Source organism: Pan troglodytes, chromosome 7, assembly GCF_028858775.2.
Source record: "Pan troglodytes isolate AG18354 chromosome 7, NHGRI_mPanTro3-v2.0_pri, whole genome shotgun sequence".
Classification (NCBI taxonomy): Eukaryota; Metazoa; Chordata; class Mammalia; order Primates; family Hominidae; genus Pan; species Pan troglodytes.
The window spans coordinates 28,464,984-28,492,771 of NC_072405.2; the positions used below are offsets into that span (position 1 = coordinate 28,464,984).

General features: G+C 43.0%; 1 protein-coding gene across 1 annotated transcript in view; it reads right to left on the reverse strand.

Moving 5' to 3' along the window:
- The window catches only part of SLC18A1 (solute carrier family 18 member A1), a 38,690-nt gene extending 11,753 nt beyond the window's left edge, over positions 1-26,937 (reverse strand). Inside the window, exons 1-10 of the mRNA XM_024345076.3 lie at positions 26,558-26,937; positions 24,335-24,584; positions 22,624-22,987; positions 21,939-21,997; positions 17,853-17,936; positions 16,519-16,611; positions 14,899-14,988; positions 14,597-14,640; positions 8,492-8,552; positions 8,314-8,409 (exon numbers count right to left, since the gene is read on the reverse strand). Of these exons, the coding sequence (XP_024200844.2) occupies positions 8,314-8,409; positions 8,492-8,552; positions 14,597-14,640; positions 14,899-14,988; positions 16,519-16,611; positions 17,853-17,936; positions 21,939-21,997; positions 22,624-22,987; positions 24,335-24,458 (1,015 nt within the window). The 5' untranslated portion in view covers positions 24,459-24,584; positions 26,558-26,937. The remainder of the gene's footprint in view (positions 1-8,313; positions 8,410-8,491; positions 8,553-14,596; positions 14,641-14,898; positions 14,989-16,518; positions 16,612-17,852; positions 17,937-21,938; positions 21,998-22,623; positions 22,988-24,334; positions 24,585-26,557) is intronic.
- Between the last annotated feature and the right edge of the window lie 851 nt (positions 26,938-27,788).

Below are 27,788 nucleotides of genomic sequence, written 5' to 3' on the forward strand. Positions count from 1 at the left end.
AATTGCCTAATAATTGGTCTGCTCAAAGGTGCGAGCTGTTTGCATTCAGCCAAGCCTTAAAGTACTTACAAAACCAGTAAGCCCATCTTTTTCTCCTTGCTCTTCTTCTTTTAGGAAAAAGGCACACAGGATAAACAGGATCCATCTCTCATATTTCTTACCCAAAAGGACTTAATCCGGGGCAACAAAAAGTTTAAGATCAATAATTAGGGTGTATTCCTACAAAGGAAAAGAAGGACAAATGCCCTAGTGGGCAAAAACTCTATCTCAATCCTGACTCAAAGGGTTACCTACACCCTCTCTGAAATGAATTTGCATAAGAATTGTTGTTTATGGGAATGCATCTTGATGGGGCAACTGGGTTGTGCAGCCCAGCTCAAGAACTCACCCCTGATCGCAAAGGCAATGTTGGGCACGCTGGTAACGGACCACCAGAATCCAGCAGCCCGGACCCCTTTCTTTGTGGTCAAGAAAGGTGGGAAAACAGGTGCAGGACTGCTACATCAGTGAGCGTAACTAATCCGGTAAGCAGATGTCCATGGGTGGTTACACACCCTGGAAAGGAATAAGCATTAGGACCATAGAGGACACTCTAGGACTAATGCTCATCGGAAAATGACTAGGGGTGCTGGCATCCTCATGTTCTTTTTTCAGTTGGGAAATGTTTTCCCAAAGGCAAAAACGCCCCTAAGATGTATTCTGGAGAGATATAATGTTACTGCTAGATCAGACACTAACCCCAAATGAAAGAAGGACAGCTATAATTGCAGCCTGAGAGTTTGGCGATCTCTGGTATCTCAGTCAGGTCAATGATAGGGTGACAACAGAGGAAAGAGAACGATTCCCCACAGGCCAGTAGGCAGTTCCCAGTGTAGACTCTCATTGTGATGCAGAATCACAACATGGAGATTGGTGCCGCAGACATTTGCTAACTTGCGTGCTAGAAGGACTAAGGAAAACTAGGAAGAAGGCTATGAATTACTCAATGATATCCACTATAACACAGGGAAAGGAAGAAAATCCTACTGCCTTTCTGGAGAGACTAAGGGAGGCATTGAGGAAGCATACCTCTCTGTCACCTGACTCTATTGAAGGCCAACTAATCTTAAAGGATAAGTTTATCACTCAGTCAGCTGCAGATATTAGAAACAAACTTCAAAAGTCCACCTGAGGCCCAGAGCAAAACTTAGAAACCCTACTGAACTTGGCAACCTCAGTTTTTTGTAATAGAGATCAGGAGGAGCAGGTGGAATGGGACGAACGGGAGAAAAAGAAGGCCACCCCTTTAGCCATGTCCCTCGGCAAGTGGACTTTGGAGGCTCTGGAATATGGAAAGCCTGGGCAAATCAAATGCCTAACAGGGCTTGCTTCTAGTGCAGTCTACAAGGACGCTTTAAAAAAGATTGTCCGAATAGAAATAAGCCACCCCTTCATCTATGCCCCTTATGTCAAGAGAATCACTGGAAGGCCCACTGCCCCAGGGGACGAAGGTGCTCTGAGTCAGAAGCCACTAACAGATGATCCAGCAGCAGGACTGAGGGCGCCCAGGGCAAGCGCCAGCCCATGTCATCACCCTCACAGAGCCCTGGGTATGCTTGAGCTTTGAGGGCCAGGAGGTTAACTGTCTCCTAGACACTGGTGCAGCCTTCTCAGTCTTACTCTCCTGTCCCTGACAACTGTCCTCCAGATCTGTCACTATCTGAGAGGTCCTAGGACAGGCAGTCACTAGATACTTCTCCCAGCTGCTAAGTTGTGACTGGAGAACTTTGCTCTTTTCACATGCCTTTCTAATTATGCCTGAAGGCCCCACTTCTTTGTTAAGGAGAGACATTCTCGCAAAAGCAGGGGTCATTATACACCTGAACATACAGAAGGAACACCTGTTTGTTGTGCCCTGCTTGAGGAGGGAATTAATCCTGAAGTCTGGGCAACAGAAGGACATTATGGAGGAGCGAAGAATGCCCGTCCCGTTCAAGTTAAACTAAAGGATTCCACCTCCTTTCCCTACCAAAGGCAGTACCCCTTAGACCTGAGGCCCAACAAGGACTCCAAAAGATTGTTAAGGACCTAAAAGCCCAAGGCCTAGTAAAACTATGCAATAGCCCCTGCAGTACTCCAATTTTAGGAGTACAGAAACCCAACGGACAGTGGAGGTTAGAGCAAGATCTCAGGATTATCAGTGAGGCTATTGTCCCTCTATACCAAGCTGTACCTAACCCTTATACTCTGCTTTCCCAAATACCAGAGGAAGCAGAGTGGCTAACAGTCCTGGACCTTAAGGATGCCTTTTTCTACATCCCTGTACATCCTGACTCTCAATTCTTGTATGCCTTTGAAGACCCTCTGTACCCATACTTGCCTGGTAAGCCTATTTAATACCACCCTCACTAGGCTCGATGGAACCTTGGCCAAAATCCTACTAACTGTTGGATGTACCTCCCGCTGCACTTTAGGCTATACATTTCAATCTCTGTATCTTAACCTCCTGGTTAAGTTTGTCTCTTCCAGAATTGAAGCTGTAAAACTATAAATGGTTCTTCAAATGGAGCCCCAGATGCGGTCTGTGACTAAGATCTACTACAGACCCCTGGACTGGCCTGCTAGCCCATGCTCCAATGTTGATGACATCGAAAGCACCCCTCCTAAGGAACTTTCAACTGCATGACCCCTACTATGCGCCCCAGTTCGGCAGGAAGCAGTTAGCGTGGTCATCAGCCAACCTCCCCAACAGCACTTGGGTTTTCCTGTTGAGAGGGGGTACTAAGAGACAGGACTAGCTGGATTTCCCAGGCCAACTAAGAATTCCTAAGCCTAGCTGGGGAAGGTGACCACACCCACCTTTAAACAAGGGGCTAGTAACTCAGCTCACACCTGACCAATCACATAGTAAAGAGAGCTCACTAAAATACCAATTAGGCTAAAAGCAGGAGGTAAAGAAATAATCAAATAATCTATCACCCGAGAGCACAGAGGGAGGGACAATGATCGGGATATAAACCCCAGGCATTCCAGCCAGCAGTGGCAATTCCCTTTGGGCCCCCTGCCATTATATGGTAGCTCTGTTTTCACTCTATTAAATCTTGCAGCTGCCAAAAAAAAAAGAAAAAGAAAAGAAAAGAAATCTCTGAAATACGGGGATAATCATAATTTCTACCAGACAGGCCAGTTGTGAGGTTTAAACAAAATAGTGCATATCAAACATTTTACATCGTGCCTGTCGCAGAGTAAGGGCCCTACAAGCACTGGTCTTGATTATTATCATCATAACTCGTGAGTGACATGTCAGGACTTGAGTCCAGGCCATCTCACTCTAACTCCAAGTGTTTCCACTATGCCACATCCCCAGCATGGTAGCACAGATGGCTCTGGAATAAGGGACTGTTTGAGATCAGCAGAGTGAGTTTGTCTGGATCTCACCAGCCCTTTTAATCCCTCTCTATACCTAGAAAAAAACAGTGCAGGCTAACAAAAAATACCATGGCAATTACAATTAAATTAAAAGTCAACAATCAACCATTTATTGGCTGACAACTTGTTTGCTTTTAATATTCTCTTCTATGGAGTAGAAGTAAGCACACCTTAGTGTATTTGTGTAGGCTATCTGGACAGGTGGCAATCTGTTGCAAACTGTACCCATTCGTTTATATTTAATTGCTTAAAAAAATTAAAACGACTCAATTGTTTATATAGTATGTGGAAGTAAGCACCTCTAGGAAGCCTACAGCCTCCTAGATACACCTCCTTGACATCATTTTAAATGGTGTAAAATTTCCTTAATTAGATTTTTCTCAATCCACGTTGCTCGTTCTTTAGGATCTGATTATAGCTTACATTTTAGCAGTATTTTGTGCAAAATAGGTGCTCCAGAATAAGTATTTATAGATACATGAAAAACATGTATGAAAAACATGCATGAAAAACATCTGTTTTTTCACAGTGAATCTCTAAGGGGTGAGGGATTACACATTTTGTGACTATCAAAATGGTTTAAAGTAAAATTGTACAAAGAATTTTTTATTTACTGATAGTATCCTGTATTCCACGCACTGGGCTAATCCATTTAGGATTCCAGATGAAAATGACTCTGAAAAATATCTACTTTTTTACAAATTAAAAAACTGGAGTTGGTCTTAGTCTGTTTTATTTTTGCTGCTGTAACGTATTACCACAGATTGGGTAATTCATAAAGAAAAAAGATGTATTTGGATCACAATGCTGGAAGCTGTGAAGTGCAAGTGCATGGCACCAGCATCTGCTTGGCCATCTGGTGAGGGACTTCTTGTTGGGTCATAATACAGCCGAAGGGTATCACATGGAGAAAGGGCATTTGAGAGAGAAAAGAAAAAGGGGCCAAACTCCCCCCTTTTGTGACTAACGCACTCCTATGATAATTGCTTTAATCTATTCATAAAGGTGGTGCCCCTAGGACTTCATTACCTACTAAAGGTTCCACTTCTCAACACTGTTGCATTGGGGATTAAGTTTCCAACACACAAATTTTGGAGGACCTAGCATTCTACCCCCGGCCTCCAAAATTCATGTCCTTGTCACAATGCAAAATGCATTCAATCCATCCCAATAGTTTCAGAAGTCTTAAGTGGTTCCAGTGTAAACTCAAAAGTCCAAAATCCAGAGTCTTGCCTAAATTAGATATGGGTGAGATTCAAGGTACGATTAATCCTGAGGCAAATTCCCTCCAGCTGTGAGCGTGTGAAATCAAAACAAATTATACTTGGCCCTTTGTATTTGCAGGTTTCACATCCTTGGATTCAACTAATCGCAGATCAAAAATATTTGAGGAAAAAAATAAAAATAACAATACAAGACAAAAATAATACAAAAAAGAAAACAATACAGTATAACAACTATTTACATGGCATTTCCATTGCATTAGGTGTTACAAGTCATTGAGAAATGATTATAGTACATGGAAGTACGTGTGTAGATTATATGCAAATATGATGCCATTCTATGTAAGGGACTTGAACATCCTTTGAGTTTGATATCTGTGAGGAGTCCTAGAACCAATCTCCTATGGATACCAAGGGATAATTTATCTACTTTCAAAAATAATGGTGGAATAAAGATAGAATAGACATTCTCATTTCAAAAGCAAGCAACAGGGAAGAAGAAAGGGGTAACAGGTCCCATGAAAGTCCAAAACCCAAAATCGAAAACAATATTATGTCTTAAAGCTGGAGAATAATTGCCTTTGACTGCATGTCCAAAATCCTGGGCACACTGGAGTGGAGTTTGGACCCGTAAGGCATCAGGCAGCCCCATCCCTATGGTCTTTCTGGGCTCAGTCCACCCAGCAGCAATCATGGGTTGGAGTCTTGTGCTTGCAGGCCACCATGCTGGTGCCCCTACAGTTCCATGATCTTGGAAGTGGCTGTGCATGACATCTTTTGAAATTTAGGTGGAAGAAGTCATGCACCCATAGCTCTTGCATTCTGCGCACATGCAAAATTTGCACCATATAGACACCACCAAGGCTTACCACTTGCACCCTCCAGAGTGGGAGGCCAGGCCACATCTGGGCCCACCTGAGCCATGGCTGGCACAGTTGAGGGGCACTGCACTGAAACGCAGAGAGCAGAGTCCCAAGGTGGTTCTGGGCAGTGAGCCCATGGAGGGTGCCCCAGGCTTATTCCCAAACCAGTCTGCCCTCCTATATCTCTGGGCCAGTAATGGGACGCATAGCTTCAAAGGTCTCTAAAATGCCTTTGGGGTCTTTCTCCCACAGTCTTAATAAATGGTGCCTGGCTCCCTTTTATCCACACTAATCACTTTAGGTTGCTTGGCCACACTCTTGGTGTGCTCTCCTAAGATGCCTTTTCCTTCTTTCCAAGGCCAGGCAGCAAATTTTCCAAGTCTTTCTGCTTTGCTTCTCTTTTAACCATAAATTTCACCTTTAAGTCATTTCTTTGCTTTCACATGTCACTATATATGCAGTTAAAACAACCACAAAGCAACCTGAAGCTTTGCTGCTTAGATATTTCTTCTGCCAGATATCCTAGTTTATTGCCTCTAAGTTCTTCATTCCATAAAGTCCTAGGTTATGGACACAAGTCTGCCAAGTTTTTTGTAACTGTATAACAAGGATGGCCTTTACTCTAGTGTCCAATACCTTTTTCCTCATTTCTGTCTGAGACCTCATCAGAATGACCTTCACTGTCCATATTTCTATCAACATTCTGGTCACAACCTCTTAACCAATGTCTAAAAAGATTCAGACTTTCTCTATAGCTCTCCTCTTCTTCTGAGCCCTCACCAGAATCACCCTTAATGCCTTAACCACAGCAATACAGGCTCTTTCTAGCCTGCTCCTCCAAATTATTCCAGCCTCTACCAATTTTCCAGTTCCAAAGCTGCTTCCATATTTTCAAGTATTTGTTATAGCAGCAGCCCTGTTGCTCAGTACCCATTTCTGTCTTAGTCCATTTTCTGCTGCTATAATATAACAGAATACCAGAGTGCATGATTTATCAAGAAAAGAGATTTATTTGGCTCAGGGTTCTGGAGGCTAAGAAGTTCGAGGGCAAGCCTCTAGCACCTGTTTGGCCATCTGGGGAGTGCCTGGTTGCTGGATCATAACATGGCCAAAGGGGGTCACATGGAGAGAGAGCACACATGAAAGAGAGGTAAAGGGAGCTGAACTCCCCTTTTATTGTAACAAACTCACTCCCATGATAATGGCCTTAATCAATTCATGAGGGTGCTCCCACGATCTCATCATTTCTCAAAGGTCCCACTTCTCAAGACTGTTGCATTGGTGATTCAATTTGCAACATATAAATTTTGGGGGACACATTCACACCATATCAGAGGTCAAACGGGTTAAATAACTTATCCAAGGTCACAATCAGTAAGTGACGTGGTCAGGATTCAAACCCAGGTGGACCTGGGCTATTTCCTCCCCTTGGTGATGCTACCTAGCATATGGTGGGCCACATAGCAAGCACTCACAGGCAGGCTACACGTTACTTTCAAAAGCATGGACTCCTTTGTTGCTCCCAACACCCTTGAGGCGTGCTCTTCATGTACAGCAGCGATTTTCTAGGTGTGATCACTGACCAGCTATATTAGAATCACCTGCAAAATTACTAGGGATGAAAACTTGTTTTGACTGAATTGCTGTCCCCCAGCAATCAGAGTTTTAACAAGCTCTCTAGGTGATTCTGATGTAGTTGTTGGACAACCTTTGATGTCAGACTTTACAGACCAGATAGCATTGAGGAAGCTGTAAAAGATGGTGGTAACTGAGTGACTGGTAACTGAGTAATTGGTAACTGGCAACTGAGAATGGTCCCTAGGCTGCTGGGGAGGAGCTACTCTGTGTTGTAGCTGCTCACTAGTATCGAGACCCTGAGTGGCCAGAGCCTTAGGGCAGGTGATGAATTATCTGCACTGAATACCGACTAACTCAATTAATCGTCATGGTCAAAAGCACTTGCAACCCATAAAAATTCAATTTGGCACTAGGAGTGCAGCTGGGAGTCTTGCTTAGAATTGTCCCCCCAAAATTAGATTTAGTGCTTTTTATTGCATGCTGAACTATATCATGTTCTTATCAGCTTCCCCTCTGGCCCCGTAAGCCTCTCCTCCCTGCAGTGATGGAGCAATTTGCACGTAGCCTTCCCTGTCCTCTTTCCTCAGTGCTCCTGGGAAGGGCTAGTTCCTCCTCTCCAAGCTCCTCTCTAAGTTGCTGCATGAACAAAGGAAGCTGGAGCCCTCTCTCCTGGGCCAATAGCTTTTCCTAAGTGAGTGCTACATACAACCCTTTTTAGAGGTAAAAAAGATAACCAAAGGGTAGTGTTGAGGATGAGGAGCTGAAGGGAGAAGAAGGTGGGTGGTAATAGTGCACATTAATATTGTACAGGGTACAAAGCATTTTCACCTCATATGTCATTTATTCATCCAATTTCTCTTGAGCTAGATAGTATTTTGATGCTCATTTTAGCAATGAGAAAAGTGATGCTCAGAGGGTTCAAGGCATCTGCACAAGTTTTCACAGAAAATCAAAGAAGCTGAAACCAAAACCTGAATCTTTGGACTGGAAATCATTAATCATCCTACTACACAGCTAGGTATGTGACCTCTCCATAGCCCCTTTCATCCTCTCCCACCCTCCCCTTTCTCAGGCTGCTTCTCTGAGGCACCACACACCCGCTTGGGCTTGATTCATGGGTGTGGACGTGGGAGGTCATTCTACAAAGGAAGCATGTTGTCCCTGTGTGACACTGAACGAAAGGACTCATGGCACCAACCTCCTCCTGCCAGGCCCTGAGCGGGGGGGCTGAGGTCACTTACCCAGCTGCCACTTGGGGGAGCACATGGTCTGCATCATCCAGATGGGCAGTGTGGGCTCCAGGATGGCCACTCCCATGTTGGCAAAGCAGATGGACCCTGGGGAGACCATTCTGTGAGCAGCCGTGGCTGCTTGAAGCCCAGACACTCCCCGCCCAATGGGAGGTCATCGCCAGCTTACCTGCAGCCACCAGGATGTAAGGGTCTTTGAGAAGCATAAAGAGCGGAGTCCCCTTGGCACTCTGAGAACATGGATAACAAAAAATATCCATTTGTACAGTGCATACATCTCTCCCATTTTCACAGAATCTGAGAAAGTACAATTATGGGCTTAGAGACCATCTACAGCAGCTCCTTTACTGCAGAGACCAGGAACCCCAGTACAGGGAGAGAAAGTGACTTGTCTGATGCCACAGAGGAAGCTGGAGGCAGGACCCCTCCTGTGTGCAAGGTAGGCACTGTAATAGTCACAGATAGAGAAGCAACATATTCCAGCCATGATTCCTGACTTCACGTGACCATCAACAAGGTCAGAGTGGATTGGTAGCAAGGTCAGGGTTGGACAATAGATGTCTGGACTCCTGGTTTCCACTAGATCTCCCTGGTACTAATATTTGTCCTGGGAGAACCACAGGCAGAGCACCGAATCCCAAAAGCAAGCACAGAAGCCATAACTCAGAAAGCCTCTCAAGCTTTCTGAATTCTTCATTCTGATCATGTTGAGCCACACTGAACTAAGGTAGAAGAAGCAGGGTTAAAATACAGCCTAAACATCCAGGACCCACTCTCATCAGGACACACTCTCATCTAAACTTGGTCACCCCACCCTCTTTCCATGCATCCCAGCAGTGCCTCAGCCATCATTATTGCCTTTGCCTAAACTACACGTTCTGAGCTTCTCCATAGTTCCATGTTCCACCCACTCTTTAAAGTCAAGCTTAAATGGCTCCTTCTTTTCCAGAGTGCTCCCTGACTCAGTAGCTGGGGCTTCTCTCTCTTCCAAACATCCTGAACACTATGTCCTAATCCTTCATGGTGTTTACTACATTCTATCTTGTAATAGATTGGATCATTTTGGTATGATAACCCTCTCTGCATACACACAATAGTGGATTGATAAATTTAGAGATCCTAAAACTAAAAAGATCATTCGCTTACCCAATTATTATTCGAAGTAAAGAAACTGATGTAAATCATTAAAATATACATTTAAAAGTACAATAAACCCTTTGACCCAACAGTCCCACTTCTAGCAATTGACTCTAAAGATTAATGCCAACATTATAAACATGCAGTCATGCAAATTACAGCACTATTTATAACTATAAAATACTGCAAACTACCTAAACATAGGAGATGGAATAAAATATGGCGCACACACTATTGTGTACCATTGTGTACACACACACAATTGGGTGTGTGTGTGTGTATATATATATATATATATACCACACAGGTGGAAAATAATAAGGAAAGATTCTGTGAACTAGTAGAGTAATTTTCAGGACATATTATTGAGAAAGAAAGGAGAACGCAAAAAAAGGAATACATAGTGTGCTGCCTTTCATGTAATAGAAAAGAGAAAAATAAGAAAACACATAAGCGATTTATTTTGAGGAAAAAACACTAAGACACAGGAAAGACAAACCAGAAGGCATTAAAATTGGTTACCTACGAGTGGTAGGGATGGGAGAGGGGGAGGGTTAGAAAGACTGGAGGGATTGACACTTTCTGAGTACACCTTTTTGAATCATTTTGACTTTTAGGTGGTAATGTCCTATATATTAAAAAATAATTATTTTAGTGTTATGAGCTGAATGGAGTCCCCCCACCTTAGTCAAATTAGTATGTTGAAGTCCCAACCTAATATGACTGTGTTTGGAGACAGTATCTTCAGGGAGGTAATTAAGGTTAAATGAGGTCATAAGAGTGGGGCTCTAATCTGAAAAACTGTTTTCCTTATAAAAAGAGGAAGGGACATCAGGGCTCTCTTCCTCTGTGCATGCACACTGAGTAAAGGCCATGTGAGGACACACTGAGAAGGTGGCTGTCTGCAAGCCAGGAAGAGAGGCCTCACCAGAAACCAACCCTCAACAGTACCTTGACCATGGACGTTCAGCCTCCAGAGTCGTGAGAAAATAAATATGTGTTGTTTAAGCTACCCAATCTGTAGTATTTTGTTCTGGCAGCTTGAACAGACTAAGATAATTAGCCAGAATGGAGAAAAAAAACTAAAACTAAATGCCAAAAAAAAAAAAAAAAAAAACCCACAAATGGATGCAAATGAATTTCAAATGTATCACACATTATATAATCACACTAAAGGTGGAAAAAAGAACTAATGGAAGTACGGTAATTTCTAGATACAGTATTTGGCTATATTCATTAAGTCTAAGGGAAAAAGAACTGAAAAAGTCTTGAATATTTCTCGGTAGCTTTGTTTTTTGTAATGGCATGGGTAAGTATTATAGAATTATACAAGTAAGTAAATTTTTTTATCTATTTGTATAATAGGTATTTCACCTATTTGTATAATAGGTGTTTCAGCTATTTGTATAATAGGTGTTTCACCTATTTGTATAATAGGGGGACACAAATTTCTTACTTTGAAAGAAGAAGAATACATGTATGGAATGGGGCAAGCAGGGAAAAATCCCGTGGAGTTGGGCTGGAAGTGGAGGTCTCAGTACAAACTCGTGTGTGTGTATTAGCTCTGTCATCAAGACGGCAGGGAAACAAGGTGACCCCAATGGCAAAGAGCACATTGAGTCCCCATAGTTTTTTTGTTTTTTTTGGGTTTTTTTGTTTGTTTGTTTTTTTGAGACAGAGTCTTGCTCTGTAGCCCAGACTGGAGTGCAGTGGCATGATCTTGGCTCAGTGCAAGCTCCTCCTCCCGGGTTCATGCCATTCTCCTGCCTCAGCCTCCTGAGTAGCTGGGACTACAGGCACCCACCGCCACGCCTGGCTCATTTTTTTGTATTTTTAGTAGAGACGGGATTTCACTGTGTTAGCCAGGATGGTCTCAATCTCCTGACCTCATGATCCGCCTGCCTCGGCCTCCCAAACTGCTGGGATTACAGGCGTGAACCACCCCGCCCGGCCCCATAGTTTGGTTTCTAAACACCATTCCCTACTAACAAGAACCTGGGCTCCTTGGGGAAATGAATTCAGGGCTGAGGCAGGGAAAGTACAAGATGAACGTAGGACATATTTTTGTATCAAAAAGTAAAACATTACTCAAAAAACAATGAAGGTATGTTAAAATGACACAGCAACCAGTTAATGGGCTTTGACTTGTCAAATCTAGGACAATTTGAGCATCAAAATAATTAAGGACGGGAGGCCAGGAGTTCAAGGCCAGCCTGGGCAATACAGGCAGACCCCGTCTCTATAAAAAGTTAAGCTGGGTGTGGTGGCATGGCTGTGTAGTCTCAGCTACTCAAGAAGCTGAGGCAAGAGGGTCACTTGAACCCAAGAGTTGGAGGCTACAGTGAGCCATGATCACACCTCTACACTCCAGCCTCAGTCACAGAAAGAGGCCCTGTCTCCAAAAAAAAATTAAACAAGTAAATAAATAGAGTGATGAACTACAAAAATAGGACTCCATGATTCTACACTGATAATATCAGATAAATAAATGTTTTTTAAGTTTTTTGTGAACATAATCACATGTACATAAAATTATTATATACCTATTAGGTATAAATATTTATAAATATATACATATAAAGAGAGTAAGAAAGGAATGGCTATTGCTTTTTTGTTTTTTAGAGTATTTTTTTTGAGACAGAGTCTTACTTTGTCACCCAGGCTGGAGTGCAGTGGCTTACTGCAACCTTCACCTCCTAGGTTCAAGGGATTCTATTGCCTCAGCCTCCTGAGTAGCTGGGATTACGGTGTGCACCACCATGCCCAGCTAATTTTTTTGTACTTTTAGCAGAGACAGGGTTTTGCCATGTTGGCCAGGCTGGTCTCAAACTCCTGGTCTCAAGTGATCCGCCTGCCTTGGAGGAATGGCTATTCCTTACAGCAAAGTGCCAGTTGATGATTTGGATGAATTGGTGAACTAGAAAAACCAGTATTTTGTAAACATTATAGTAAAGATTGGGTCAGTCAAGAATCATCAATGGATAACAAATCTAGGCAGAAAGGAAATTTAAGGAGGAGTAGAAGATTTATATGACTTTACAACATCTCCCACAGGTTATGTATTAGTTACAAGGTGAAGAAGTAATTACTACACAAGAGACCCAGACAACACCTTGACCCAGTGATCAAAATGGACATCACCACTGAGAGGCGACGGGCATTAAATACCTCCAGACATGAAACTCAGAAGGCTACGGTTATCATGAAGAAACATCAGACAAACCAAATTTAGGAATACCCTATAGATAATTGTCACGAATGTCAATGTCATGAAAGATAAAGGCTGAGAACTTTTCCAGATTGAAAGAGGCTAGAGAGGTGTGATGCATAAATGTCTTACACAGTCATGGACTGGGCTCTGCATTAGAGAAAAAAAGACTTCCATGGAAGACATTATCGGAATAATTGACACAATCAGAGTAGGCACGGCAAATTAGACTAAAGTATTATATCCATGTTAAATTTCCTGAATTTGATAGCTCCATTGACATTACATAAAGAAATAATCCTGTTCTTAGGGAAAATGCTCTAAAGTATCAAGGGGTAAGGGAATGATACAATCAATCTACTGTCAACTGGCTCAACACATTAGTAATAATAATAATAATGTATATTTGTTAGAAAGAGAATGGGCTGGGTGCGGTGGCTCATACCTACAATCCCAGCACTTTGGGAGGCTGAGGCGGATGGATCACTTGAGCTCAGGAGCTCGAGACCAGCCTGGCCAACATGGTGAAATCCTGTCTCTACTAAAAACATAAAAATTAGCTGGGCATGGTGGCGTGTGCTTGTAATCCCAGCTACTTGGGAGGCTGACACAGGAGAATCATTTGAACCCAGGAGGCAGAGGTTGCAGTGAGCCGAGATTGCCCCACTGTACTCCAGCCTGGGTGACAGAGCAAGACTCCGTCTCAAAAAAGTAGATATTTATGGGTGCCTCACTTTCCTGGAATCTCAAGCTGGATTTACTTGCTGAGTAATTCACCACTGCTGCACAGTTAATAATAAACAGTGGCTGAACCACCTGGATGAGTGTCCCTATGCCTGGGCCAGGGCTGGAGGGGTGCTGGGCCCAAGCATATGCCAGGCCTGGGAGCCTGTGCAGAGGGTATTTGGTGCTCCTTGCCCTGAGGAGTCCTGGATGGGTGGTGGTTATGACTTCCCTCTCCAGGACCCAGACATCCTACTCCTAAAGCCAGTCTGTAAAGAGCAGAGCATCTCAGGAGACTGCGGGAGGCTCCTAGTTGCTCTGGGGGAATTGGCACTCTAAAAGTATTGATTATGTCATAGTTTCAAATTCTTTCAGATGCTTCTCTGTTCACCCTCGATTTCATTATCTGTAGAGTGAGGCTAAAAATTGTACTTATTTCATGGAATGTGTAAGATGCAGCATAGATGGCGCACTAAGCTGAGCTCCTGGTGCGTGAAAAGCCCTGAAGAATGATGAGGTGTTAGTGTCATGACTTCCGGAATACCTTGACAAACTGTGGAATGCAAAGTCAAGGCCTTTAGATCAAACATTTTTACACTTGATGCACTTTCTTACTTTTTTTCCTTCGTGGTGGGATATGGATTTTCCAGAGCCGTTTTTGGCTTAGAGTCAAACAAGTACCAACTCTGATATTTATTAACTGTGACAGAATGACAGTTAGGGATATTCACAGAGGATGTCTTTTATTGCAGAAGATGTTGTCTAGGTGGCCCCCACAGCCTTCATCTCTGAGATGATGTTACGGCTCCGAATACTCAGTCCCCAATGTCATTATCTCCTAGCTATAGTTACACGTGTGTGTGCACATATATATATATATGGAGATCTCCAGATATACATGAATATATATATACACACCCCATATATGTGTCAAATATATATAGATAGATAGATAGATAGATTCTCTATGGCTTCTTTGATTATGCACAAGGCTCTTCCACCATCTTTGTCCAACATCAAGCCAAATACGTCACTATCCCCCACACTACCTGAAATGTAACCCTATCCTGGAATCCAAACACAGTTCTCACTTTCGCTGACCCTATTCCTCTTCACTTTTCTTCTTATGGTTTGGCAGGCATGCCTGGGTTCCTGCATTCAGCCATCCTGTACAACTGTTAGAAATGGAGCTTTGTGTCTGCTTACCTCAGGAGAGACTTTGGAAGGCTGTAGGATGCAAAGCTGGAGTGCTAAGAAACAAAGAAGGTGAGACAGTTCAGCGTGTCTACTGATTAGCTGGGGGCTCCAATAACAGCTGTAGTGCTACCACCCTATTATGCATAAATTTAACTCCCTGAGTTTCTTCTTTCTTTTCTACAATGGGGCAGTCCTTGATCCATCAAAACATGTCCAAACCGCCCATTCTTAGTGAAGACTGACACTACAACATAATGCATTCCCAACCTGACCTGGGCTGTCACCTGCTGGAGGCTCTGATGGTGACTTACCTCCATCCAGTAGTGCCAGGAAGGCCAGGATGAGGAAGGGTGCAGACTTCCCAACAAACTCGTACATTACACTTCCAAAGGGAGCTCCCACTGGAGAGGCAAAGGAGACACAGATTCCAGAGGTAAGGGTGAGTCCTTTGCAGTGAGAATTATCCATATTTACCCCGTGAGCATTTGCAGAAGGCCTGCTAGGGGCTAAGCTCCACCTGAGGCTCTAGGAATTCAGAGATGGAGACATGATCCCTGTCCCCATCAAGCCCACTTTCTAGTGGAGGAAGTGTTATGTGTGTGTGTGTGTGCGTGCATGTGTGTGTATGTGTGTGTAGGGAGGGACACAAATAATTAAAGCATGGTGAAAGTTTGACAGTAAAATGTTGCATGCAATGAAAGCACAGTCAATGTCTCAGGAAGTTTAGGCAGCCACGAGGGCTTTGCCAAGTGTAGAGTATCTGGAGGGGAAGAAGCTTGTGTGAAGAACACAGAGGTGTCAGAAAAGAGTGTGTAGTTGGAGAAGAAAAAGAAGAAAGCGGGCGTTAGCAGAGTATGAATATTTGCGAGGAGAAAAGTAGAGCCTTGCATATGCAGGAACCTTGTATATGCAGATGAGTCATGTACTTGGCCTTGCGGCCTATGGAGAAACATCAGGTGAGAAACACCACCTGCTCTGGGCTCAGGAAGATTGTTCAGGCAGCATCGTGGTGGAAGGAGGAAGTACACAAGAGGGAGGATGCTGCCAGATTCTAACCCAGAAGTGACAAGGAGCCAGGAGTGGCTGTTGAGGATCTAACAAGCTTGTTCATTTGGGAGCTTATTCATTTGGGACATGATAAAGGATTTCAAGATGCACAGGGTTTAGCTTGGGCATTTGGGTTGATGGATACTAACAAATAACAGGGATTCTGTTTCCTCTGCTTCCCATGGGGCTAGAGGGTGGGGCATAGGCCAGGGAAGAAATTTCAGGTGTTTTGTTTTCGATGAGCTTGTAAGCTCCTAGAGGGCAGGAACTATGCCTGGGGCTTCCCACCCTACAGTACTGGCACTGTGCTTGGCATGTAATAAGTGAAAGCATGTAGCTTGTCAATTAAGTTGTATGAGGGAAGAGCCTCAAAGAAAGGGTAATTTTATCGTTTGGAGCTTGGGTTTCCAAGCCCAGAAAATCGGAGTCTGTATCCTGGCTGTGGCGTTTCCTAGCTGTGTGATCTTGGGTAGTGTTTTCGCCATTCTTATTTTCATCTCTATAATGGGGAAAATCATTCCTCCTTTCATTCCTGGTGGTGAGGAATAAAAGAGATTATGCGTGTAACAGATTTAGCAGAGCATCTGGCAGCAGCCATGCTCTGGTGCTGTGTGCATGGGAACCGAGGCCAAGCAGTGGCCTCTAAATCGGGGAGGCTCACTTCCTCCAACAGGCTGGGCTTCCGGACCTTTCTCCGACGTTTATGTGTTTCCCAGCTTCTTAAGGAGAAGGAAATTTAACCTTTTCTCAGTGATATTTCTAAAGGAGTTGAAATAAGATGAGGCCAACAAGGGAAGGAAAATACTCGTCTTCTACACCTCGGGAACACCTGCTTCCTAGAGTCCCACCCTCCCGAACCCAGAGCTCCAGCTGGTGCCACTTACCCAGCAACCCCAAGGCCAGGCCCCCCAGAGCAGTTCCCATGGCTCTTCCTCTCTCATGGTCGTCAGTGTAGACACTGGCCAGCATTCCAAGACCTGCGCAGAGAGTTACAGATGCAGCTGGCCCCCTGGGGGGCTTCTATCCGCCTCTCAGAGCCCTTGGTCCCACCCTGTTATCTCTTCAGTGACAATCTTAGCTAGAGTTTCAGTTTGAGGGGTTTTGCAAAACTTAACCCATAGTATTTTTCAAGTACTACCCTCCCTAGTCCCCCAAGCCCCCACATTGTCCACTCCTGTTCAGAATATTGTTGATAGTGCAAGACCTCTGGGAAGGATAACATAGAAAATCCATTGTCTGATTATACCACGTTTCATAACATTTTATCATTTCCTAGCACGTTTCCCAAAATGAGGGGTTACAGAGCAGATCAGGGAAAGGAAAATCTAGGCACACAGAGACCATTCTATTTAACAGGGGTGCCCAGGGAAGAGCAGGAAAGCACTGGAGACCTGGAAGAAAGTGTGGGCTGGTGCTGTACGGCAGCTGGACTCTCTGGCCTTCATAGCCATGGGTAAAATGGCATAAAATTCCAACTTCATAGGATTGCATTAGATATTGTATTCACCAGCACTTTGAAAACTGTGCTGGTGTTACCAGTAGTATTAACATGATTATTCCTATAAAGTACTAAGAGGGGGACAGACAAAGGACCATTGAGTGGCACTAAATAAAAGCCTGCCCTTCTTCATGGCTTCACTGGAGGCTTGCTCTGACCTGAGCTAGCTGCATCTGAATATTAGCAGAGGAAGTTATGTCAGGCTCAGAGATCTATGGACCCTGTTAGAAACTCTGTAATTCCTTTCTTTCTTTCCTTTTTTTTTTTTTTTTTTGAGTTAGGGTCTAGCTCTGTCACCCAGGCTGAAGTGCAGAGGCACAATCATGGCTCACTGCAGCCTTGACCACCCAGGCTCAAGCCGTCCTCCCACTTTAGCCTCCCAAGTAGCTGGGACCACAGGTGCACACCACCATGCCTGGCTAACTTATTCTCTCTTTTTTTTAATAGAAATAGGGCTCTCACTATGTTGCCCATGTTGCCCGGGTTGGTCTCAGACTCCTAGATTCAAGCTATCCTCCTGCCTTGGCCTCCCAAAGTGCAGGGGTTACAGGTGTGAGCCACTGTGCCCAGCCCAATTCCCTTATTTCTGAATCACAATTTCTACCTATCCAGGTGACATTTTCCTTAATTTCTCCATGTAAATATAGGATCTGAGGTAGTAAGAGATGTGTGTGTGTGCATGCCTGCATGTGTGTGTGCATGATGAGTTGCCAGTGTTACCTGCAACAGACGAAAATGAAGATCCAATGCCTTGAAGGGTTCGGGCCACAAAGAGTAGAGTATAGGTCCCAGAAAAAGCAAACACTGGGCAGAGAGAATAGCAAGATAACTGCAGTTAGCAAATTGCCTTTGCTTCCCCAGCCGCCAGAGAACATGCCCGTGATACTGCAGATATGAGTCATGATGCATATGTTTTTAATAAAGCATGATGACTGTTCCCTGTTTTTTGAGTTGTCTTTTCTATCTCCCACTCCTCAGTTTTGCTTTTTAAATGGCAAGAAAACTGAGAAACCACAGAAGTATAAACCAAGTCACCACACAGCAGATGGAAGGCTGAGTCTGCACATCTCTTGCCAAGAGCCCAACGTTCTGTCCACTGAAATGAGGGATGTCCATGAAGCTCAGTGTCCTAGGCTGGAAACTGGTTCTTAGATCATACTCCTGGATCGTCCATGTGCAACACCCAGATCTGGTCTTTACCATTGCTGGGTCCCACAGGATCATCTGGAGTACAGTGACAGTAAGTAGGTGCTTCGAGGATTATAGGAATCGGGTAGAAAATAATATCTTGTGATACAATCAGATCCTTTTTTATATCTTATATTGAACGATCTTTTAACCAGACAAAATCAGCATGTATTAAATTATACTGAATGCGCAGCTCTGCTAGACTCTGTAGCAAATGCAAAATAAAAATAACATCTAGTTATTGTCCTCGAAGAGAGTCAGTCTGTTGAAGATGGACACCCAGGAAACTGAGAACCAACAGGAATATGTCATCCAAAACAATAAGAGAAATATGGCTCCGTCCTGCCAGGCTCCCAGGCAGTCAGACCTAATGGTTATCTCCCTTGTTCCCTGAACATCTCCATTATCCTATTCTTTTTTCAAGGTGCCGAGATCTCATATTGTTCAAACACACACGCTTAACGAACAATTTGTGCAGTTAACGCAATCCTCACAGGGTCCTGAGTCGACATACATCCTCAGTTTACGAAGATGATGGGATTAAGAGATTAAAGTAAAGACAGGCATAGGAAATTATAAGAGTATTGATAATTGGGGAAGTGATAAATGTCCATGAAATCTTCACAATTTTATGTTCAGAGACTGCAGTAAAGACAGGTGTGAGAAATTATAAAAGTATTAATTTGGGGAACTAATAAATATCCATGAAATCTTCATGATTTATGTTCTTCTGTCATGGCTTCAGCAGGTCCTTCCATTCAGGGTCCCTGACTTCCCGCAACACAAAACTAAATCAGAGGGTGCTGGTGGTCAGGGTAGTTAAGTCCAGACATGTCTCACCTCCAATTCCAGAATAATGTCTCCTAGGGTAAGAATAATCTCCTCGAAGTGTCTGAATCAGAAGAATTGTAATCCCTTTGCCCATTCATTACAGATGTCTTTGGTTGTGTTTTTAATCTTCTCCCATTACTTCCCGGCAGACATGATCACACTGAACTTCTCCTTGTCTCCCAAAGATGCACATTCTTGGTGTCTTCTTTCCTGGCCACCAGCATCTTTTCTCAGACTTTGTTATTTCCAGTCTTTTCTGTCTACTCTCCCAATGTCCTTTGAGAATAGAGTGACCCACTCATCTTGGTCTGCCCAGAACTTCCTTGTTTTTAAAACTGAAACTCAAAATACCCCACAAAAACAGGAAGTCTTACATCCTGGGAAGCCCCTCACTACAGTGTGGACATGGGTGGTTTGTCCCCACCAAATCTCATGTTGAAATTTGATCCCCAGTGTTGGAGATGGGGCCCAGTGGAAGGTGTTTGGGTTATGGGGAAGGATCGCTCATGAATACTTTAATGTCTTCCTTTGGTGGTGAGTGAGTTCTCACTCTACAGTTCTCTCAAGAGCTGCTGGTTAAAAAAAGGCTGGCACCTCCCTCTCCTCTCTCTTGCTTCCTCTCTCATCTCTGCACAGCCAGCTCCCCTTCACCTTCCACCATGAGTGGAAGCTCCCTGAGGCCCGCACCAGAAGCAGATGCTGGTGTCATGCTTCTTGTAGAGCCTGCAGAACCATGAGCCAACAAACCTCTTTCTAATATAAATGACCCAGCCTCAGGTATTCCTTTATAGCAATGCTAAATGGACTAAGACACCCCTCAATTCTAGGCAAACCAGGAGAGTTGGTCATTCTATTTAGGAAGACCAAAGCAATTATTTTTTTCCCTTTGGACCCTTTACATGGGCCACCATTTCACTCTTGATTACATTAGGCATGGCTCCTAGTTGGGGGGTGGAGGGGTTAAGGGTAGTAACGGGCATCAACAATCTCTTTTAAGTATTTTTTAGAACACTGGACAAGGATACCCTAAACATCAAATGTATTTTCTTTTGGTTAGAATTAGGCCAACTCCATATAGCAACACAGCTATCCTATGGAAATAATAATTATTTAACATATATAGTTTGGTATAAGTTAAACAATAATTACTTAACATATACAGTTTACTTTAAAAGTAAAGCTTTTAACACATGAATTCTTGGCAGAGAATCAGGCAAGGATATCATGCTAAAACATCTCAGATCCACTAGCACAGCGCATTGTCTTACTTCTCAGTGTGTGTCTCATGTCTCCCCAGGCAACCATCATATACACTTCTGATAGCTGGAATCATGTCTTTTCATTCTTTATGTGACTAAGGCCATCTGGGCATTATACATGCACTGCATAAAGTTGTTTGGAATAAATCTTAAGCCTCATTTGATGAAATAGGGCACCTGGCATCTTATTATTTTTAAATTTGCTGTCTAACATAGTCTGAACTTCTAGAAGTTCCATGAACAGTGCTAATTTGAATTTCTTCATTTTCTTTAAGTCCACTAAAATTTCACAAACAAGACGTAGTTCTCAGAGAGAACCTCACATCTCAGGTTCTTGCACTTTGCAGCCTTCCAGCCCAGAATGCAACAAATTCTTGTTAAATATTGGGTTGCTAGGAATCAAGTTCTGTGCTGGGAAAGAAGAAAAGTTGAGGAAGAGAAAGACAGAAAGTAGACAAGGAACAGAAAGGTAATAAGAAAAATGAGAGGCATGTTCTCACTCATAGGTGGGAATTGAACAGAGAACACATGGACACTGGAAGGGGAACATCACACACCGGGGCCTGTCATGGAGTCGGGGGAGAGGGGAGGGATAGCATTAGGAGATATACCTAATGTAAATGATGAGTTAATGGGTGCAGTACACCAACATGGCACATGTATACATACGTAACAAACCTGCACGTTGTGCACATGTACCCTAGAACTTAAAGTATAATTAAAAAAGAAAAGAAAAGAAAAGAAAAACGCAAGGGAGAAGGAGGTGTGTTGTGGGAGAGCAGAGGATCAGCAGGGCCATCGGGAACCAAGGCTGGATCCACAGGCTGCCTTCCCCTGCCTTAACCTGCTAATGCTAACCCTTTTCATTCCTTCTTCCTTTACTTCTCAGCATCAATTTCCAGACTTACTTTTCTCGTGTACTGTGTTTATCCCATCTCCATTTTATTAGAAACATTTAGCTGATCCTGGATAGAGTATTTGTCTTTGTCTTTCTTGTTTCTTTAGCAAATTTACTTTTCTAAGCTTAACCTTTAAAGCCCTTAACTGAAAAGCAGTAGGCTTTTTGGAATTTTCCAGATGTTATTGTCCAATTTCCATTTTTTTGTGAGTTGCCCTTTACCATGGCATAACAAAATAATATCATTGCTTCTCATAGATGGAAAGTTTGTATTAAACTTGCTCAAGGGATTACGGATGCATATAACACACACACACACACACACACACACACACACACACACACACACCGTAGCATACATATTCAAACAGCTCTCATTATGTCCAGCTGAAGTGAAGTGAATAAAATATCTGTTCTTCTATAGCAGAATAGACCAATTCCAACTAGACTGAATTGTCACTACTGTTCTAGTCCACATAACAAAAACAGCAGAGCATTTAAACCAATATTCCAGTCTGCTTAGTCAGATGCCTAATTACATTCTAGGTTACCCTGCTATCTACACCGCATTCACTTGATAAAATCAAAGGTAATCAGTGAAGGGAAGAAAAGAGGAAGCAAATTACTTACTAACTGTGGAGAGAAACATGATAACAAAGCCAGCAAACATGGGGATATGATATCCAATCCTAAAAGGGAATTGAAAAAAAAAAGATACAATTCCAACAGGCACTCACATACTTGGACTACATTTTTAAATGTAAGTGGGAGCAGAAACGCAGCTATTTGGGTGTATGGTAAAACATGCCTCTGAATGTAGTGTGGAGATGAAATAGGACATGTGGATGAGTATGAGCAAACAAACAAACATGCAGATATGACAATAGATCAGGGCCAAAATTCTCATTTCCAGAAAGGATAGCCTAGGTAGAGTGTATATCTCTTGAAAATATCAGAATAATCCTAAATACAACTCCTGGGAAGCCAGTGCTCTAGATTACAACAGGACTGTCCCATTCATACCCTTCTCCCATTCAAGCCATGCTCCAGGTCACTGATATAACATCACAGCACACTGCTGTTCATGGTTCTCTTCTTGGTACTCAATACTGAATATATCACTAAGAAAATCTGATCCCGTAACATTTCATCAGTAACATGTTATTCTTTGAGTAACGAGCTTTCCAAATAGCTGACTCCCCTGGGGAACCATACAAGTGAGTATTTCTTCTTTTTCCCTTCCAACCCCCTTTCTCTACTTTTCTAGTCCTCCTACTCCTGTGTACCCTGCAGGGCACTGCACCCAGTGAGATACCTGTTGGTGAGAGGGCCCACAAATGGGTTGACCAGAAGTTGCATCACAGCCTTTGAAGCAAACAGAATCCCGACCCGGGTATTCTCTTCCTCCAAGAATTCTGTGCCTTGCAAGCAGTTGTTTTTATGAGCAGAGATGGCTTCAGTGGCTGGAGGTGGGATGGTGCTGGCAGTGTCATTCATCCATGCTATTCCACTAGGCATGCTTTCTTCAACAGCCACGGTGTTGTTGTCGAAGAAGGAGAAGATGGTGGAAAAGGCAGGAGAGGCGAGGGCATGTGGGGAACTTCCGGCATGGCCGAGGTGCAGAGAAGAGTTGACTTCTTTGAACTCCATGTCATACAGGAAGGTGGGCACAATTGGCACTGAAAGTCAAAGAGGACAGGTGATGGGGGCTAAGGACTGATGTCATCTTACCACTGAAGCTCAAGGGGCTAAGGACAGATGTCAATTCTACTGAAAGTCAAGGAGGACAGGTGATGGGGGCTAAGGACAGATGTCATCTTACCACTACTAGGATCAGGGGACTATGATGAAGTTCAGCCTTATGCCCAAGGCTGGTGTCTGGAGTGGCATGGTTAAAACCTACTAAAAGACTGTGCCTGCCCAAGTTATCCTATTAGCTAAATTAGCTAAATTCTGACCTTATACAGTTAGTCCTCATTGTTCATGGTTTCCACATTGGCTAACTCTCCTACTCACTTAGATTGACATGTAACCCCCCCAAATCAACACTCACTGAGCTACCACGACATTTCACAGACATGTCCAGCTCTCACACAGACCTGGCTACAGGAGGGGATGGGAGGAGGAAGGGCAGAGGAGCGTCAGCTCTGGGACCCCTGGACAGGGTTGGAATCCCAACCCTGGCACCTGTTAGTGGAGAGGCCTTGGGCAAATCACTTAACACTTCGGAACTTCTTTTTCTCTTTTATAAAGAAAATAGGATGTACCATGATATTTAAGATTTAAGATTATAATTGTGTGTGTGTGTGTGTGTGTATGTGTGTGTGTTTTCCCGGGAGCATTGATTCAGTATTCACTAATTCAGTGTTTGCAGCGACTTTATAGAGTATAACTATAACTACAGAACTATGAATAATGAGAAGTGATTGTATTGGATTAACAACTTGTCTCAGAAAGATCCTTATTTAAAAACATATGTTTTACCCAAGAGGAGAAACCTTTTAGTGCCTATTTATACAAGGGTATAACTTAATGTAATGATTAGGAGAGTATCAACTAAAAAAAGCAGGATTCTGAGGGAAAGAACCACAAGTAAGGCAAGGTCTTGATAAGAAATCGGATATCCAAATAAAATATGCTGTTTTTATAGAGCAGAGGCCAGAAAGGCACCCCTGTGAGAAGAACTCGCTGCCTCAGAGGCACTTGGAGTCATTAGCACCTTGAGAAGACAGTTTGGGGAGAAAGAAAAGCACAGCCAGTTCTGGCTCCGGGCCATCCTCTTCTCCAGTCAGACCCTCTCTGGACCTCCTGCTCTTTGAACCTCCTGAGTCTTTTAGCTGTGTTTGACAAGTGTCAGACTCCATTTTCTGCAGGGCTTTTTTTCCAGTCCCCAACAACCTCTGTGTGTTTTTGAGCATAAAAAGGAAAATTCTCAGATGGATTCACTGTTGAACTCAAGCAGGGTGTACACTGCCTGCTGGGGCCCACAGCAAATTAACCCTCAGCACAAAGACTCCCAAACGTACCCACCACAGTAAACAGCATGTTGTCCAGGAGCAGAGCGACGAATACCACCACCAGCACCAGCTGCCGGGACGCTCTCCCCTCCTTCAGCAACCGCTGGGGAGCATCCAGAACGGTCCGGAGCATGGTGATGGCCGGGCTGGGGCAGTCTTCCCCTGCGGGCTCTTAGGGAAGGTCCTGTGACAGCTACAGGTCTCCTGCAGCCTTTATGGAAGAGGGGAGGGAGTCTGCCCAGACGAATGAAACTCACTACTAAAATGAAAAGTGCAAAGGGTTGCAAGTAGTAGGATGATATTTGGAAACATCTCTGTGTCTGTATCACTGTTCACTTCTTATAAATCTCAATAACGCTACCTGGTTCCCAGAATGCCTTCCTGGTAAGCATCGCTTACTAGCTATTTATGTCTGGATTTATATCTAGCCATTAATTTCCCTTGAATTTAATGGCTAGGTATAAATCCAGATAAAAATAGATGGTCTACAGATCACTTAACCCTGTGTTTTTCAAACATCCGACATTTATTTGCCTATCACCTTGATGGTTTATGTCATATCTGAGGACTACCTGTACTATCATTTACTTCATCTTTTTCCTCTAGATCCACTCTTTTAAAATATTGAGATACTGCCAGGTATGGTGGGATGTGCCTGGAGTCTCAGTTACTTGGGAGGCTGAGGTGGGAGGATATCTTGAGCCCAGGAATTTGAGTCCAGCCTGGACAACATAGCAAGACCCCTAACTCTCAAAAAATTTTTAAAACCAACATAGATATTGATATCATGTTTCAAAAAGTTATTTTATGTGGCATGCAAAAAAAAGTATGGCCTTTGTTCTAGGTGCTACCCCAAAATATTTCATGTGGCACAGTTTCACTTGGGCTGCCCACTGAGAAACACTGATGTAGACCAACCTTCATCTCATAGACAAGAAACCCGAGCCTCTGGAGGTTAGGAGATTTGTTTGGGGTTGCACAGTTAGTGTCAAACTGGGATGAAATCCCAAGCTTTTCAACTTGCCGGCTTATCCTCTACCATGTTCCCTTGCTCTGTGGTTCTAGAAGCACGCTCATTCTTTTGTTTGACCTACAAACCCCTGATCAGAAAGATGACTTCATCTGTGAAAATAAAATATTGACTTTCATGATTAGTTTTCTATTTAGGATTTCATATCATTAGTCAGCATTAAGTCACAGTACCTTGTCAAACTTCAAGTAATAAGAGTTTCTGGGGAGAATTTCATTTTCTTTGACGTGGCTTCTGTTGTGGTATCAACAATATCACTCATTTAAATTTTAAAATAGATTACCATCATGAAATCTATCGGGCCCTAAAAATTGTATACTCTTTGACTTAGTAACTCTACTACAAGGAACCCATCCTAAAAAAGAAAAAAGGTCAGAGATGCAGCCAAAGACTTATACTCAAAATGATCAATTGCAGAATTATTTTTCTTAGTGAAAAAAGTCAAACATGTTAATGGTGGATTATTAAGCAGCTCTTAAAAATTATATTTTCAAATAATTTTAATGATACAGAAAATACTATTACTATAATGTTAAGTAAAAAAGGGAAATTAAACTGTGTTTTCAGCTTTATCTCAATTGTCTAAATATAAATATATGGGCACATTTTTGAGAGAGTAGAGAGATACTCAAATGCCAGTTATTTATAATCAATGACTTCAGTTATCTTCTGTGTATTTCTAAATATTCAATAATGAGCTACTTCTGTAATTAAAGAAGTAAATAATTTTAAATGATTATCACTGAAATTCAGTAGTCAGCCTCAGGTGTTGGGAGTATCCCAAACACTGAGGTACTCTGTTCTAAGCCCAGGGCTGGAAGAACCCTCTCACTACTACAGATTAATGTGACCAAGGTCCTAAGTGAACCAAATTCTCAGTTAAGTTTTAACCAGTAAATGCATGCAATTACTTAAGATCCTTCATTTCTCTGTATAAATGAGGTATTTCTGAATACAAATTGACTTAGGATATGTATGGATAAGAATAAAAGACAAGCCATGGAAAATTAAAAAACATAGTGAATGAAGTAAGTACTACAAAGAGAGAGAAACACACACACCCAAATCCCAAAACAAAAACAAACAAAACCAGGAATTTGCCAACAAATCAATAGTAAACTTTACTTAACAGTCAAAATCCTCTGAGAGAGACACAAATCACAAGGAAAGATTAAATTTGTCCGGAGAGAGAAAAATCTTACCTTGGAGCCCATGTTGGTGTGAGGCACTCAGTGAGGTATTGGCAGCTGTTAGCAAGACAGCAGGGACGCTGTTCTCTGAACGTGGATGTGCTGTTGGATTTATTGCCTCCTGTTATCTGAGGATTCTGTGTATGTGTGCATGTGTGTGCCTTTGTCCACAAAGATTTAATTGCAACCTCCAACAGGGTTCATTCAGACCCTTAGCTCCCTGCGTCAAAGGCAGGAAGGCAGGGCTGGAGAGGATAAAGAGAGGGCAGATATTAGCCTAAGCAAAGAGGCACTGGACTGCACTGTTTTGCATCTGTGCTTATCTATCATCGAACTCTTTAACTATTGCCTGGGTCTGAATACAAATTGGAAGCCAAGATGGAACCAGTGTGCAGTTCCTGTTCCTTGCTACTTAGTCAAAGTGGCTCCATGTACCCCAGTTAGCTTCCTGGAAAGAAACAATGTATGTTGTTCTCAAGCCATAAAAACCCAACATCTGTGGCCTCTGTAAAGGCTTAGATTATGCACTGTGTCTTCACATCTCAATACTGGCTCAGTGCCTGATACATGGTAGCATCCAATAAATATTTCTTGCATGGATGACTGGATGGTTAACTACAGGAGAAAGTGCAGTTCCTTGTGGGATCTTGAGAGGCTCTAATGATCTATATTATTCTGACATTAAACCATTGGTGGCTCAAAGAACATAAACAATTTATGAAAAAGCAAATACACTTTATGAGCAAGAGCAGTGCAGAGATTTCCTATTTGTGGAACTGGTGGGCCCCTCCTAATTGTGGGAATTAACTAGGGAACTTTCGATTTAACGCTAAAAAAAAAGAAAATAGTTTTTTAATTTTATTTTTTTTATTTTTGAGACAGAGTCTCGCTCTGTCACCCAGGCTAGAGTGCAGTGGCATGTTCTTGGCTCACTGCAACCTCCACCACCTGGGTTCAAGCAATCCTCTAATCTCAACCTCCTGAGTAGCTGGGATTACAGGTGCATGCCACCATGCTCAGCTAATTTTTGTATTTTTAGTAGAGACAGGGTTTCACCATGTTGGCCAGGCTGGTCTCGAACTCCTGACCTCAAGTGATCCTCCTGCCTTGGCCTCTCAAAGTGCTGGAATTACAGACGCGAGCCACAGCGTGCGGCCTAGATGGAAACAGTTTTAAAATGTAAACCTAGAGCGAGAAATAGGGATAGGAAACAAAGACATCAGCAGAATGTATTCATTGCTAT